This window comes from Eulemur rufifrons, chromosome 6 (genome assembly GCF_041146395.1).
Source record: "Eulemur rufifrons isolate Redbay chromosome 6, OSU_ERuf_1, whole genome shotgun sequence".
NCBI classification, from domain to species: domain Eukaryota; kingdom Metazoa; phylum Chordata; class Mammalia; order Primates; family Lemuridae; genus Eulemur; species Eulemur rufifrons.
The window spans coordinates 54,031,745-54,047,678 of record NC_090988.1 but is presented as its reverse complement, the minus strand read 5'-3'; the positions used below and the strand labels follow the sequence as shown (position 1 = coordinate 54,047,678).

Below are 15,934 nucleotides of genomic sequence, written 5' to 3'. Positions count from 1 at the left end.
GTTACCTTATTTGGAAAAAAGAACTTTGAAAATGTAATAAAGTCAACGATTCTGAGATAAGGAGATCATCCTAGATTACCTGGGTGGGCCCTAAACCCAATGATAAGTGTCCTTATAAAAGCCACCAGTTTATGGTAATATGTTAACGCAGCCCTATGAAACTAATGAAACAGCCTTTGATGATAAATGCCTAAATTCATTAGGTGTTGCAAAAAAATAGAGATTTTTCAAATTCTATCATTTCCTTTTCATTTATTAGCTGAGATACTTCTATAAGAGAAACTTTCCCAAGTCAACTATTTATCTACTTTGAGGTACAGTTTAGTTACCTTGAGTTACAGTTTGTATAAGCAAGGGAGGATAGATGCTAATTTTTTTTCTTCATTATCTGGTTTTCAAATTGAGTTGTTCCCCTAGCAACCTCCAATGAATGACTAATTACAGCTTTAATAAACTATTACTATGAACTTATGAATGACAAAATATTCAATGTGTATTTTATAATTGCATAAATTTCCTGCAGTTATTGTCATTATTAAAGCTCAATTTTTTTCCAACATACCACTTGGTAGCAATCCATTAAGTTTTAATACTATAAATGTACCATATATATTTATGTACTGTGAGCCCACTGTAATATCTAAGGTTTTTTTGTACCCCTCCCCCATCTGGAAGCAATTTTTACTTCCTTGGGGGTGATAGCACCCTTATTGAGAACGCAGGCCCTAGAAGTAATCACCCTCCTCAATTCTGTGTTTGTCATTCGCCTTTTTCTTTCTTTTTTTTTTTTTAAATAGTGTTACTACATCTGATATACTTCAAAATGAGACTGTTGTCTTGGATATTTTTGAACTTTGTATAAATGGCATCTTTGTGTATTTATCTGCAACTTGCTTTCTTTGCTCATTTGTGAGTTTCATTCATATTAATGTATGTGCTTACAGATCTTTTATTTTTATTGCTGTATGATAGTCTCCATTATTCATCCTACTGTCAGTTGGGTTGTTTCTAGCTTTTTCCTCTTACAAAGAAAGCTGCTATGAACATTCTTCTGAAAGTTTCCTGGAACACATGTGCAAGAGTTTCTCTAGGATATATACCTAGAAGTGGAACTGCCAGGTCGGAAAGTAAGCACATTTTTAAATTGACTAGATAATGCCACATGTTTTCAAATTGGATGTACCAATTTGTACCCCTCAGGGTAGTGTGTGAGTTTCTGTTAATCCATATTCTCACAACACTCATTCCTGTCTGTCTTTATTTTTGTCAATCTCATGCATGTAAAATGCAATCTCATGGTGGCTTTAATTTCCTTGATTATTAATGAGGAAAGTCTCTGTATTAGTTTGCTAGGGCTGCCATATCAAAGTACCATGGACTGAGTAGTTTATATATCAGAAATTTATTTCTTCACAGGCTAGCAGTGCAGATCAAGGTGTTGGCAGGGCTGATTTCTTCTGACAGTAATTCTCCTTGGCTTGTAGTTGGCCATCTTCTTTTGGTACCTTCACATGGTCTTCCCTCTGTGCCTGTTTGCGTCCCAATTTCCTCTTTTTATAATACTAGTCATACTGGATTAAGGCCCACCCATATGACCTTATTTTACCTTAATTACCTCTTTAAAGAGTCTATCTCCAAATACAGTCACATTCTGAGGTACTAGGGTTTAGTTCTTCAACATCTGAATTTTGGAGGGGACACAATTCAGCTCTTACCAATACCTTTTTATATGGTAATGGCTATTTATATTTTTTATTCTGTGAGATGCACATTGTATGATATATTGGTAATTCATCCCTTTTAATGGGTGAATAATATTCCATTGTATAGATATACCATATTTTATTTATCCAGTCATCAGTTGATGGACATTTGAGTTGTTTCCACTTTTTGATTATTATCCATAATGCTACTGTGAACAATCATGTACAAATTTTTGTTTGCACTCCTGTTTTCAATACTCTTGAGTACATACCTAGGAGTGGAAGTGCCAAGTCACATGGTACCTCTGTGTTTAACTTTTTGTGGAATTGCCAAACTCCACAGTGACTACATCATTACATTACCACCAACAATGCATGAGGGTTCCAATTTCTCCACATCCTTGTCAATACTTATTATTATTTTTTTAATTAAAGCCATACTAGCAGGTGGGAAGTATCTCATTGTGGTTTTGATTTGTATTTCCTTAATGACCAATGATTGCTGAACATCTTTTCATGTGTTTTTTGACCATTTGTGTATCTTCTCATAGAAATGTTTATTCAGGCCTTTGCCCATTGTTAAATTGGGTTCTTTGTGTTGTTGAGTTGCAAGAGTTCTTTATATATTCTCAATATTAAACTTTTTTTTTCTTTTTTTTTTTTTGAGACAGAGTCTTGCTCTGTTGCCCAGGCTAGAGTGCCGTGGTGTCAGCCTAGCTCACAGCAACCTCAAACTCCTGGGCTCAAGCAATCCTCCTGCCTCAGCCTCCCAAGTAGCTGGGACTACAGGCACGCGCCACCATGCCCGGCTAATTTTTTCTACACATATTTTTAGTTGGGCCGCTAATTTCTTTCTATTTTTAGTAGAGAAGGGGTCTCGCTCTTGCTCAGGCTGGTATCAAACTCCTGACTTCGAGTGATCCACCCACCTCGGCCTCTCAGAGTGCTAGGATTATAGGCATGAGCCATTGAGCCTGTCTGATATTAAACTCTTATTGGATAAGTGATGTGAAAATATTTTCTATCATCCTTTAGGTTGTTTCTTCACATTTTGATAATGTCCTTTGATGCACATAAGCTTTTAATTTGATGAAGTTAATTATCTGTTTTTTCTATTGTTGCTCATGCTTTTGATGTCAAATTTAAAACTATGCTGCCAAATCCAAGGAAAACATAAAGATTTACCTCTATGTTTTCTTCTATAGCTAGATCATTGACCCACTTTGAGCTAATTTTTATGAAGCAGAGGTTCAACTTCATTCTTTTGCATGCAGTTATCCACTTGTTCCAGAACCTTTTGTTGAAGAGACTATTCTTTCCCCATTGAATGGTCATGGTACCCTTGTCAAAAATCAATTGACCACAGATGTTTGGGTTTATTTCTAGATTCTCAATTCTATTTCATTGGTCTACATGTGTATCCCCATGCCTGTATGACACTATCTTGATTACTGTTAATTTTGTGTTAATAGTAAGTTTGAAATTGGGAAGTGTGAGTCTTCTAACTTTGTTTTTCCTTTTCAATATTGTTTTGGCTATTCAGGGCTATTCATAGTTCCATATAAATTTGAGGACTGGCTTTTCAATTACTGCAAAAAGGCCACTGGAATTTTGATAGGGACTGCATTGAATCTGTAGATCCAAAGATCCCTTCTATTCCCAGTTGGGGAATATTACAATATGAAATTTCCCAATCTATGAACATTTATTACTTCCATTTATTTGGTCTTTGATTTCTTTTAGCAATGTTTTGTAGTTTTCAGAGTACAAGTCTTCAATGACTTGGTTAAATTTATTCATAAGTATTTTATTTATTGAGTACTATTGTAGTAGAATTGTTTTCTTAATTTTCTTTTTTGGTCATTCATTGATGGAGTATAGAAACACTACTAATTTTTGTGTTTTAATATTATACGTGCAACTTTGCTGAATTTGTTTATTAGCTCTAGAAGTTTTTTTTACAGACTCTATGGGATTTTCTACATATAATCATGTCATCTGCAAATAGAGGTATTTTAATTCTTCTTTTTCAATTTGGATGCCTTTTATGTCTTTTTCTTAGCAAACTGCTCTGGCTAGGACTTCTAGTAAAACAGTGAATAGCAGTGGTGAAAGTGGGCATCCTTTTCTTGTTCCTAATCTTGGTGGGGGAAGCCTTCAGCCTTTCATCATTGAGTATAATATTGGCTGTAGTGTTTTCACAAATGCTATCACATTATGTAAGTTCTCTTCTATTCCTAGTTTGCTGAGTTTATTTTTTTAATCATAAAAGAGAGTTGAATTTTCTCAAATGCTTTTTCTGTGTCTATTGAAATGATCATTTCCTTCATTTTATTAAATTTACTTTGGTTAGTCTTCAGTTAGTCTTTGGTTAGTCTAACATTAGACAATTTGATTTCCAAAGATATACAGAATAACATTGTAATTTTCTGAATTGTTAAAAGAACTATGTTATTAATTGGTAGGAATTTCCTCATGGAGACAAAGCAAGCACATGTAAATAAACTATAAAGGCCAGTAGAGCTATCTATGCAGTTAGCATCCTGGAAAAAATATCTATGATAATATCTGCTTCAGTTACATATACAAAGCATTTCATAAAATATTAAGGAGAAAAGCAAGCTTCATAAATAATTGAAATTTAACAAAAGCTCTTAGGGCCAGCTGTTTCCATTTAGGGGATGAATGATACAGACAGCACTTTAACATTTACAGTATGTCAGTATGAATTACCACCAAGATATCTTTAGGAATATGTCACATTTATACATGTGGAAAAAAATTGATTTTTTTTACCCCAAAGACAAAGTAATAATGGTGTAAAATAGAAAACCTAAACAGTTTCAAACTTCCCTTTGGGTTATTGAATCACTGGGTTGCTTACAGCAGCATAACAAGCTCTTTGTAACAGAAAAACACATGGCATAAAACTTGTAGGTGTGAGCTCTTCTGGTACCTGGAACAAAAGGGCACGTCTCCTAGACACATCATTCTTATTAAATTTTTATTTCTACCACTTCCAATCTAAATGTAAGAGTATCTCATTTATTTCTCATCCCAGGGGAGCAAGATACTCATATGAGTAAATGTAGAAAATGAAAGCTTACCTCTTTATGTGTCCAAACTAGTTATAAATTCTTAATTCGTGTTCTGTTAACATAATATAAGCTAAAGAGATAATACAATAGAAGATCATGGAAAGCACTATGTATGAGTGTGTGACCTCAAGCAGGTCAAATAAACTTCCTCAGTCCGCTTTCCTTTCTATAAAATAAGCATGGTAATACCAAACTTGTGGGATTCAAGATATATGATATGCTACAAACTCTCAGGAAATTGTTAAGAATGTGTAAAATAGCTATTTGTTATGACTATATGTTTATCTGCTTTATAAACCAAAGGTAGTGTATCCAGTCTAATTTATTCTTAGAAAAAAATTTCAAGGAATTTTGTTAGAGGATAACCTCTCTGATAAAATTAGGACAAATGTGATAGAATAAAAATAAAATCCAATTTCTAATAAAATTCGAAATGAAAAATGGCATCCTACCACATACTCCCACTGAATGGAAATGGCAAAACTCACTTTTAAATAATCACTGGTTAATAAAGGGGAAAACAATGAAGAAATAACAAAAGCCCTACATATCACAGAATGCAGTTAAAGCACAAGGAGAATTTTTTAGCCTTACATGGGTTTACTTGAAAAAAAGAAAGATTGAAAACATAGGACATAAATAGAAAAAGAAGGGGATAAAGGAGAAAGAAGGATATAAATGTATGTATTACTACTGAACTATATATTTTAAAATGATAAAGATGACAAATTATATATTTTACCTCAATGATATTAAAAAAAAAGAACAAATAGAAAAGCTTGAAAAAGAACAAGAACATAAACTGTAAGAAAGTAGAAAGAAGGCCAGGTGAGGCGGCTCCCACCTGTAATCCTAGCACTTTGGGAGGCTGGGGTGGGAGAATTGCTTGAGGCCAGGAGATCGAGGCTGCAGTGCGCTATGACCCGGCCACTGCACTCCAGCCTGGGTGACAGAGCAAGACACTAAAAAATTACAGTATTAATTTTTTAATCAATTATAAAATGCTACTTTCTCCTTTATGCTCTGCTATTATTTTGTGCACTGACACATAACCTGTTGTTCCCCCCAAGTGACTGAGTTGGGTGCATTCAAAATTCATTTGAGTGGTAGATAAAACTGTCTCAAAAGAAAAAAGAAAAAGAAAAAAAAAGTAGACAAAGTAGAAAGAAGTGAAGATAAAACCAAAAATTAAGGAAACAGAAACAACACTGAGAAGCAGAACAAAAGCTGGCTCTTGGTAAAGATTAATAAAAAGACTGGTAAATATGATCGAAATAAGAGAGAAATCACAAACAATATTAGATATAAAAAGAGAGACAACTCTTGAGGCAAACAAGTTTATAAGGCAACTTATGCCATCAAGTCTGATAATTTAAATGAAATGGATAATTGTCTAGGAAGATGTAATTACTAAAATATACTGAAAAAGAAACAGAACACCTGAATGGACAAATAAACACAAAAAATTTGATCATTAGTCAAAAATCAACCATTCCATACAAGGAACAAAGCCAAGATGCTTTTATAGACTCTTTTTCAATATTTTCTTATGAAAAATTTCAAATATACATACATTAAAATCAAAAGAATTATACAATAAATACCTACATACCCACTACCGAGATTCTGCAGTTAACATTTTTCTATATTTTCTTTCACATAATTTATTATCTTATCCATCTATTCATTCATTCATTCATTCATTCTTCTTTCTACATATCAATCCTTTTATACATTTTCTTATATTCTGGGAGGTAAAAATATAGGAAAATAGATATATGGCAGGACTCTAAAGCACCAGGCTAGTAATCTTTATACTTCCATATCAACCTAGCATTTTTTTATTTTTCTAAAAATAGAATTGGGGCCAGGTGTGGTGGCTCATGCCCGTTATCCCAGCACTTTGGGAGGCAGAGGTGGGAGGACTACTTGAGGCCAGGAGTTTGTGACCAGCCAGAGCAACACAGTGAGACCCCAGATCTACAAAAATTAAAATATTAGGCAGGCATGGTGGTATGTGCCTGTAGTTCTGCCACTGGGGAGGCCGAGGCAGGAGGATCACTTGAGCCCAGGTGTTTCAAGTTGCAGTGAGCTATGATGATGCCACCGCACTCTAGCCTGGGCAACAAAGTGAGACACTGTCTCAAAAATAAATAAATAAATAAATAAATAATAAATCAATAAAATAAGTAAATAAATTTAAAAAATAGAATTGGGAGTTCTGGTACACTGAAAATAAGAAAGAATATATACACAAGAAGCATTCAGGATGAAAAGTCTGTGTCTCTTTTCTTTCCTGTCTTTGGACACTACTACATGAAAAGTGAATATTCTGGACCTTTTCGAAATAATTTCTAAGGTGTTAGCCAGTTCTTATTCTTCCTAACAAAAAAGAGAATTGAACTAGATCTTTTAAAGCAGTAGTCATAAAATGCATGTATTTTTATAAATGCATGCAGTCAGGAAACATTTATTGTGCATTGAATTTATCAGAAAGAAAACATTACTGATCACAGGAACAATTTATCTTCCAAAGGATAGTTTCACTACTGCAAAAAGTGTCAATCTATCAGATCCTCAAGGAAAGTGATTTCCTTCTCTGTACAAAGTGTGAAATGTCAACAAACTTGATGGCTCTTAATACTTTTAAAGGAAAAGAATACTATCAATAACATCATATAAATAGTAAAATTTAATTAAAAAAACCCGATATTATAGTATTAATTTTTTAATCAATTATAAAATGCTACTTTCTCCTTTGTGCTCTGTTATTATTTTTTGCACATAACCTGTTATTCCCCCCAACGTGACTGAGTTGGGTGTATTCAAAATTCATTTGAGTGGTAGATAAAACTTTCTCTCTCTTTTTTATTAGAGTTAGGGTCTCACTCTGTCACCCAGGCTAGAGTGAAGTGGTGGGATCATAGCTCACTGCAGCCTCGAACTACTGGGCTCAAATGATCTTCCTGCCTCAGCCTCCTGAGTACCTAGGACTATAGAGGTGCGCCACCACACCTGGCTAATTTTTAATTTTTTTGTAGCAATGGGGGTCTATGTTGCCCAGGCTTATCTTGATCTTCTGGCCTCAAGTGATCCTCCTGACTTGGCTTCCCAAAGTGCTAGGATTATAGGAATGAGCCACCATGCCCACCCAGAAGATAAAACTCTTTAAACCATTCTTCTCAAAGGCAATGCACATGGCAATGGAATGATGTGAGCTAGTCTGTATCATCACTTCCTTTTTTGCTCTTGGTGCCACCTTCACCAAAGCATCAACAAAGAGAACAGAATATCCTCCAACTTTGCTAGAAGGAATGCTGTTTCCAGGAAATTTGTCCTTTAAAGCATTCCTCTGATATCATTGTTACCTTCATTTTGTTTGTACGCAAAAACATTTTAGATTCTAAAATAGAAAACACCACATATTGCACTAAAGGTAACTTACCTTGCTAGAGTTTTCTAACAAAAACTGGAATGTGTTCTGCACAGCTTGGCAAGTTTCTAGCTCAGTACGGCTGAAGGCTATTAAATAATCCTTGAGGTGGTCATACACATTTCCATCAAGAGCCTGTAACAGAGGAGTAAATAAAAGCAAAAAAATTATAATAAACTTTGACCCATAATGTCTTCTGCCTATGAGAAAAGTAGATATGTTCAGTTTGAAATCTATTAACAATAAATGGACAAAAGATACAAACTACACATAAGTAAATATGTACTGTTAACGATCACTTGGGAAAATGTTGAATCTCTAATAAAAAGGAACCAAAAGAGGTAAGATTCAACACTGGTAAAGCTGTGGAAGAACAGGACGCAATTTGGAGACAGAATGCTGGGTTGTTATCTTTGTTCATCTGCTTATTGACTTCTGTAGTCACTTCGTAACAGAGTGGGTGTAGGAGTTAAATGAAATAATAAATGTGAAAGGATTCAGGTGCAGTGCCTGGAACAGAGTAGATACTCAAGAAACATTAATCTCCTCCATTTTTCCTCATCCATTATTGGCAGGATCATAAATTAGTACAGGTATATTTACTAAAGAGCAGTCAGAGAAGAAACACAATAGAATTTTTTTTTTTTCTTTTGAGACAGAATCTTGTTTTGTTGTCCAGGCTAGAATGCAATAGCATCATCACAGCTCACTGCAACCTCAAACTCCCAGGCTCAAGTGATCCTTCTGCCTCAGCCTCCCAAGTAGCTGGGACTACAGGTGCGCGCCACTACACCTGGCTAATTTTTCTATTTTTTGTAGAGATGGGGGGGTCTATGTTGCCCAGGTTGGTCTCAAACTCCTGGTCTCAAGTGATCTCAAGTGATCCTTTCACCTTGGCCTCCCAAAGTGCTAGGATTACAGGTGTGAACCAGCATACCCAGCAAATAATAGAAACATTAAATAAAGAGAAGTGAATGCAGTAGTGTGCACCTGTAGTCCCAGCTACTCAGTAGGTTGAGGTGGGAAGATTGCTTGATCTCAAGAGTTCGGGGTTACAGTTGAGCTATGATTGTATCACCACACTCCATCCTGGGCAACAGAGTGAGACTCTGTCTCTAAAACCAAACCAAACCAAACCAAACCAAACCGTGACTCAGAGTTCAGAGATAACTGTTTTGTAGAAGAAACACCAATGCAATATCTACGAAGGGTTTTAAACATTCTCATTTGCTTAAACATTATAGCTGGACTCTTTGAAATTGAAAAAATGAAGAGAAACCCACTGAACATTTCAGAAAGATTAAGCTATGATGCATATAGTCACTAAAATATATACAGCCACCAAAATAAAAGCTGTGGAAACAGTTATAGATGAAAAGTATGTATCAAATAATTGTAGGTTACAAAAAGCAGAACAAATAGAATACATATATACTAACAACAACTATGGAAAAATATATCTATAATAATAATAAAAAAGGTTCTGGAGTCTGGCCCATCAATGAATGTTTTCTTAAAAATTGAGGTAAAATTCACCCAATACAAAAGTCACCATCTTAATAATTTTAAAGTATACAATTCAGTTGCTTTTAGTATATTCACAATGTTGTGCAACCATCACCATTATCTATTATAATTACAGAACATTTGATCACCCCTCCAAAACGCCCTATACCCATTAAGTAGTCACTCCCGGTTCCTTCCTTCACCCTGGCCCTGGCAACCATTAATCGGCTTTCTACCTCTATGGATTCACCTATTGTAGATATCTCATGTAAATGGAATCATATGATATGTGGCCTCTTGTGCCTGGCTTCTGTCACTTAGCATAGTATTTTCAAGGTGTTAGTACTTTATTCCTTTTTATAGCTGAATAATAGTCCACTGTATGGATTCCACTGTCTAAACACATTTTGTTTATACATTCATCAGTTGATATAAATTTGATCTTTTCCCATTTTTTAGCTAACATAAATAATGCTGATATGAACAATTGTGTACAAGTTTTTGTTTGGACTCCTGTTTCTATTTCTCTTGGGAATATACCTAGGAATGGAATTGCTGGGTCATATGGTAATTCTGTTAAACTATTTGAGGAATTTTCAAACTGTTTCCATAGTGACTGCACCATTTTACCTCTCTACCAGCAATTTATGAGGGTTCCAATTTCTCCACATCCTTGCCAACACTAGCTATTTTCTGTTTTGGGGGGTTTTGTTTTGTTTCTTTAAATTATGAAAGCCATATTAGTGGGTATAGGGAATAGTATCTCATTGTGGTTTGTATTTTCAGTTATTTAATGTTTAATGATGTCGAATATCTTTTCACATATTTATTGGCCATTTGTATATCTTCTTTGGAGAAATGTCTATTCAAGGCCTTAACTCATTTTTAAATTGTCTTTTTGTTATTGAGTTGTAAGAGCTCTTTATATATTCTGGATACTAGACTCTTACAAGATATATGTTTTGCAAATATTTTCCCCCATTTTGTGGGCTGTCATTTTACTCTCTTGATAGTGTCTTTTGATGTACAAAAGATAACGATACAGTATAACTTAGCTATGTTTTCTTTTGTTACTTACATGTTGGTGTTACATCTAAGAATCCTCAATGGAGGTCTTATAATAGATTCTTTTTGCATCTTATGTTTGGCTATTCCATTAAACTTTTACTATAAAACTGATTTTTTAAAAATACACAAATTGTCCCAAAAGTATTGAGTAATGAAGCCGCACCTTCTATAGTGCTTACACCACTAGATGGCACCATTGAGCACTTTAGATATAGGCAGTGCAAATACCTTTAACATAATGTTCATATAATTAAATAATATCATCAGAGAGACTGCTGGTGTTAAGTCTGAATAAAATTTCCTACCTTAGGACATGCTTTCTCATGAACGTGTTAAAAGAAGAAACATATAATGTCCTCTGACATAGGTTTCTGCCTTAGAAATGCTATTGGTTGGTGATCATAACTTTGTGTTTGCCAGAAACCAATGGAATATTTTATTTAAATACAGCAAATGGTAATATAGGCATCATGAACTCAGAAAAAGAAGGAATGCATTTAAAGGTGAACCAAAAACACACACAGTTTCTATGATCTCACTGCAATATAAATTGAGTATCCACTGTGCCAGGGCACTGTGCTGGCTGTACGCACGTGAGTGAGAGGGAAGAGAAAGGGTAAAAAAAAAAAAAGGAAAAAGAAATCAAAGTCCTTTTGTTACTTCTGTTTTTGACCTTACTGTAATCAGGATTACTTCTGATTGAAGATAATATTTCTCAGTAAAAAACTATACTATTAATTTTGATCAAACTACACCCCAAATCGGGAATTGTATGTTCACGCAGCTTCTTAAATCCTACCATAAAAATTCTAAACACTTTATAAAGGTGTTCAAGAAGTAACCTGTTGCTACAGTATATTTTACTTTAGCTATAAAAATATATTATCTCACTAGGTCATGAGATAGTAACTGACACACAAATCCCAGGGTGTGTCAGTAGACATGATGATCTGAACTTGGCTGTCAAAGCCTTACCATGTGGAGAATGAGTAGAAATACTGAACTTTTGTTGATATTTTAATAGTTTTGAATTTAGATGTACAAACATCTTTCTTCACTTAAGTTCAAGGAATGTCAACCAGAATTACAGATGTGCCATTATTAGTTGCCATTAAGAGTTAAAAAATAATAATAAAAACCATTGCAACTTGGTGACAAGTAGTACCTAACTACTTATACTAAAAGATTTACTTCCAATAGGGGTTTGTGCCTATTGAACTTTTTTTTTAAAAAAGGTAAAGCCCTACTTAACACTAATAAGTCCTAGTTTTTACTATACTAACAGTTCATAAGTATAAGGGCAGGGTGTGGTGGGGCTCACACCTGTAATCCTAGCACTTTGGGAGGCTGAGGTGGGAGGATCATTAGAGGCCAGGAGTTTGAGACCAGCCTGAGCAACACAGTGAGAACCCATGTCTACAAAAAATAGAAAAATTAACCAGTGTCATGGTGCATGCCTGTAGTGCCAGCACTCAGGAGGCTGAGGCAGGGGGATTGCTTGAGCCCAGGGGTGTGAGGCTGCAGTGAGCTATAATGATGCCACTCCACTCTAGCCCAGGGAACAGAGTGAGGAACGAACAAGCACAACACAAGTATATTTCAGTCCTGCCCTCTCCTTCCTTGGTAGCTAAAAACTGTAGGTCTTTAGGAATAAGAAAGATCCTTCAAATGTTCCCTGCTTTTTATGTTCTAAGGTCTATCAGTTGTTCTCAAATTTAAGTGTGTATGAGGGTTCACTGCAGAATTTATTAAATACATTATCGTTTTAGGGCAGTGAAGCTATACTGTATGATACTTTAATGATAATAGATACATGTCATTACACATGTGTTTAATCTCATAGAATGTACAACACCAAGTATGAACCCTAATGTAAACTATGAACTTTGGGTCATGATAGTGTGTCAACGTAGGTATCACTCCGTTGGGGAATGTTGATAGTGGGAGAACTGAGTGTGTGCAGGGGCGGGGGTATAAACAATCCCTGTGCCTTCTGCTCAGTTTTGCTGTGAAACTAAAACTGCTCTAAACAATAAAGTCTACTTAAAAAAAAAAAATAGAAACACAGATTGCTGGGTCCCACCCCCAGAGTCTCTGATTCAGGAAGTTGGGGGTGGGGCCTGAGATTTTGCATTTTCTAATAACCTGCTGCTGATCTGGGGCCCATACTTTGACAACTGCTGGACTATCCAGTTCCTTTAGCTGACCAGGTTGAGCATTTACACAGACAGATTCCGGTGACCCTGCAGAAGTAGAGTGGCTGGAAGCAGAGAAGCCTCCCATCCTGAATCGCGTCACCACCACCAATAGGTACTACTATCGTGGATGCAGCAACAGCTTTTTTCAACTGAGAATCATGCTCTACTTCAGATGCAGACCAGGAAAGAGCTCGAGCTCTGAAATAAGTTGGATATAGGTTAGAGTCCCAGAGCTTTTACTTACCTGATCATTTTGATGGTTTTCTCATTTGTAATTAGGGAAAGTGGGAATACCACATACTTCACAGGACACAGTGAAGATTAAGTAAGGTAACAGATGTGGCACAATGTTAGTCTCTTTTCTTGCCTTGCTTTAAACTCTTCAGTGGATTGGCCACATATTGATAATGGTTAAAACTGGGTAATGAGGATGTGGGGGTAATTATACTGCTTTTTTATTTTACTTCAGTGTATGTTAAAAATTTTCCATAAAAAGCAAAAAGAAAACCTGAATATCATATTAGGAAAATAAAGTGATTTCACAAAATTTTTTCCTATGGCTCCCACTGTATATTTTGAAAAGTCAAAATTCTTTAGCTGGTGTTTAAAGTCCTTTACAATCTAGTCCCAGCCTAGCTCTCATTAGCACCATCTCTCATCACTGTTCTCTGCTTTGTACCTTTCATTCCAACCACACTGAGTCATTTTGGAAAATGACATTCATTTTCATGTTTCCAATTAAGTTATTCCCTTGGCCTAGAATGTCCTTCCCCCCTTTCTCCCACTTAAATACTAGTAATGATGGCTAACACAGGCAACTGACATCCACTAATGGCCTACCATGTTCCCAGTGCTTTATAAAACTGACTCAACTAGTTCCTCCTCGGTGTTCCTCAGTCGTCTTCTATATGTTATATGAGTATTATTGCAAAACAGTGGATTCAGTCTTATTCATGACACATTGCCTAACAGATAGCAGATGCTCAAAAATATTTACAGAATAAATAAATGAATGCTTTACTCTAGAGTTAAGTAGAGCAACAAATATGCATGAAATTAGTTAGCTCACAGGCAAGCTACACCCAACATATTCTGGCCCAAAGAAAATGTACCATTAATCATCATGTACCAAACACAGTAAAGGCTTCCCTTGGCTTCAATAACCCAAGTAAAGCTTAATGAAATTATGCTAGGTGGGAGGCAGCCCAAATGATTGAAAGAAAGCCTCTTTCAGCAGAGATTAATCTTAATTTTTTTCACCCTATTCAACACCTAGAATTCCCTGAATTTTAATGATCACCTTTGTAAGACTGTGGTACTCATTAACCTGCATATGAACTAATTTTTCTGGTGGGTAAGAATAAGATAGCTGGAGGCCTTCCAGCCTGGGTGGATTATTGTTAGTGTGCATAGAGTTAATGCAGGAAGTATGAAAATTAAAAAATGGTTGGAATTCAAAGCACAGGAAGTAGATGATAACCCTATGGCTCTGGCCCCCTACCTTAAGTTACCAATGATGGCACCTAGAAATGAAGTTCAAAGCAATTCTGGGTAGTACTGTTTTAACATGGTTTGTGATTAGAAGGCAGATTGCATAAATATTTATATGCATTTTGATTAAAAAGCCAATGATTAGAAATGAATCAAAATAGAATCAAATCAAAGAGCTTGAAAATACTTTCTACAAACTACTTCATCATAGTACTTATGCCACTGTATTCAAACCATTTATATGTATGTCTGATTTCCCCAACAGACCATTCGTTCCTTCCGGACAGGCAGCACTTCCTTCCTGCCTTCCTTTATCCCATCCTTAGCAGAGAAGGCCTCTAATAATTGAAATGAACTGAACTGAGAAGGGTGGGAGCTGCAAAAGCAGGCCCCAGTTGTATAAGAGGGAAAGCACCAAAGAAACATTTTGAGAGTAGAGAACAAGGCATTTATCTTAATTGGGTCACCTTTATTCTGGTGAAAAAATATGTTGTGAAAGTTGATTATAAAATTGGGTCATTCTTGTCATACTCAACTAAATCAGAGTAGAGGGGCCAGGGGAAGAAAGCACACAGCATCTGCTCCAAGAATTAAATTTTCTATAAGCCCAGCTGCTGAAACTGCCTGTCGTATGTAATCTGATACCAGTATTATCTAATAGGTACTAGCACAACCTGCTGTGACTCTAAGACGAGTTTTACCCACTGCTGTCACTCACCAATCAGAGCTTGCCAGTTCCCCAAAACTTTACTGGAGCCAATAAACTTTCTTTCAAAAGAATATGTAATATTTTTCCTTTTTATAAAACCTACAGTCTTCTCTTTGTTCTTTAGACATATCGCAGACTACCCAGTCTGTGTGTATGCCCTGAATTGCAATTCCTCTTCCCAAATAAAATGTTTTAAATTTAAGGGTTTGTCTCTATATTTTATTTGATTTTGACAATGTAATCATTCAAACTGACAATTTTTTTAAATTTTTAATTTTTTAACCTCCCCTTTACATCTTGCATAATAGGGCATCCAATAAACATTTGCCAAATGGAGTCATATAGACAAGGTCAGACGCCTACATATATACCCTCACAAAATCTTGTAATAGCATTCTGGGTCAATGCTAATTGTTTTGCTATTGTTGTTTTACATTTTTACATTTTTATCCGACTGACTTACATTTTGACCAGACACTATTTCCCTCCTCTGACTTTCAAACCTATAAATCAAACTACCTCTTAGAATAAACCATTTTCTTCTCCATCTGCTTTTCTTTTTGTATTCCTAGCTCAGTGTGTGATGCCATTATCCACTCCCTTGCCTGTGGCAGAAACCTGGAAGTCAAGGTTTATTTTTTCCTCTGCCTCATCCTCCCACATCCAGTTAATTACTAAATCTTGTTGACTCTGCTTCTTAAATATTTATCAAATCCAACCCCTCCTCC

The 15,934-nt window shown here is 35.5% G+C and overlaps 1 protein-coding gene across 1 annotated transcript in view; it reads right to left on the bottom strand.

The window, feature by feature from the left end:
• Positions 1–15,934, bottom strand: part of FCHSD2 (FCH and double SH3 domains 2) — a 250,399-nt gene that overhangs the window by 60,890 nt on the left and 173,575 nt on the right. The window contains exon 9 of the mRNA XM_069469292.1: positions 8,247–8,369. Coding sequence (XP_069325393.1) covers positions 8,247–8,369 — 123 coding nt within the window. The remainder of the gene's footprint in view (positions 1–8,246; positions 8,370–15,934) is intronic.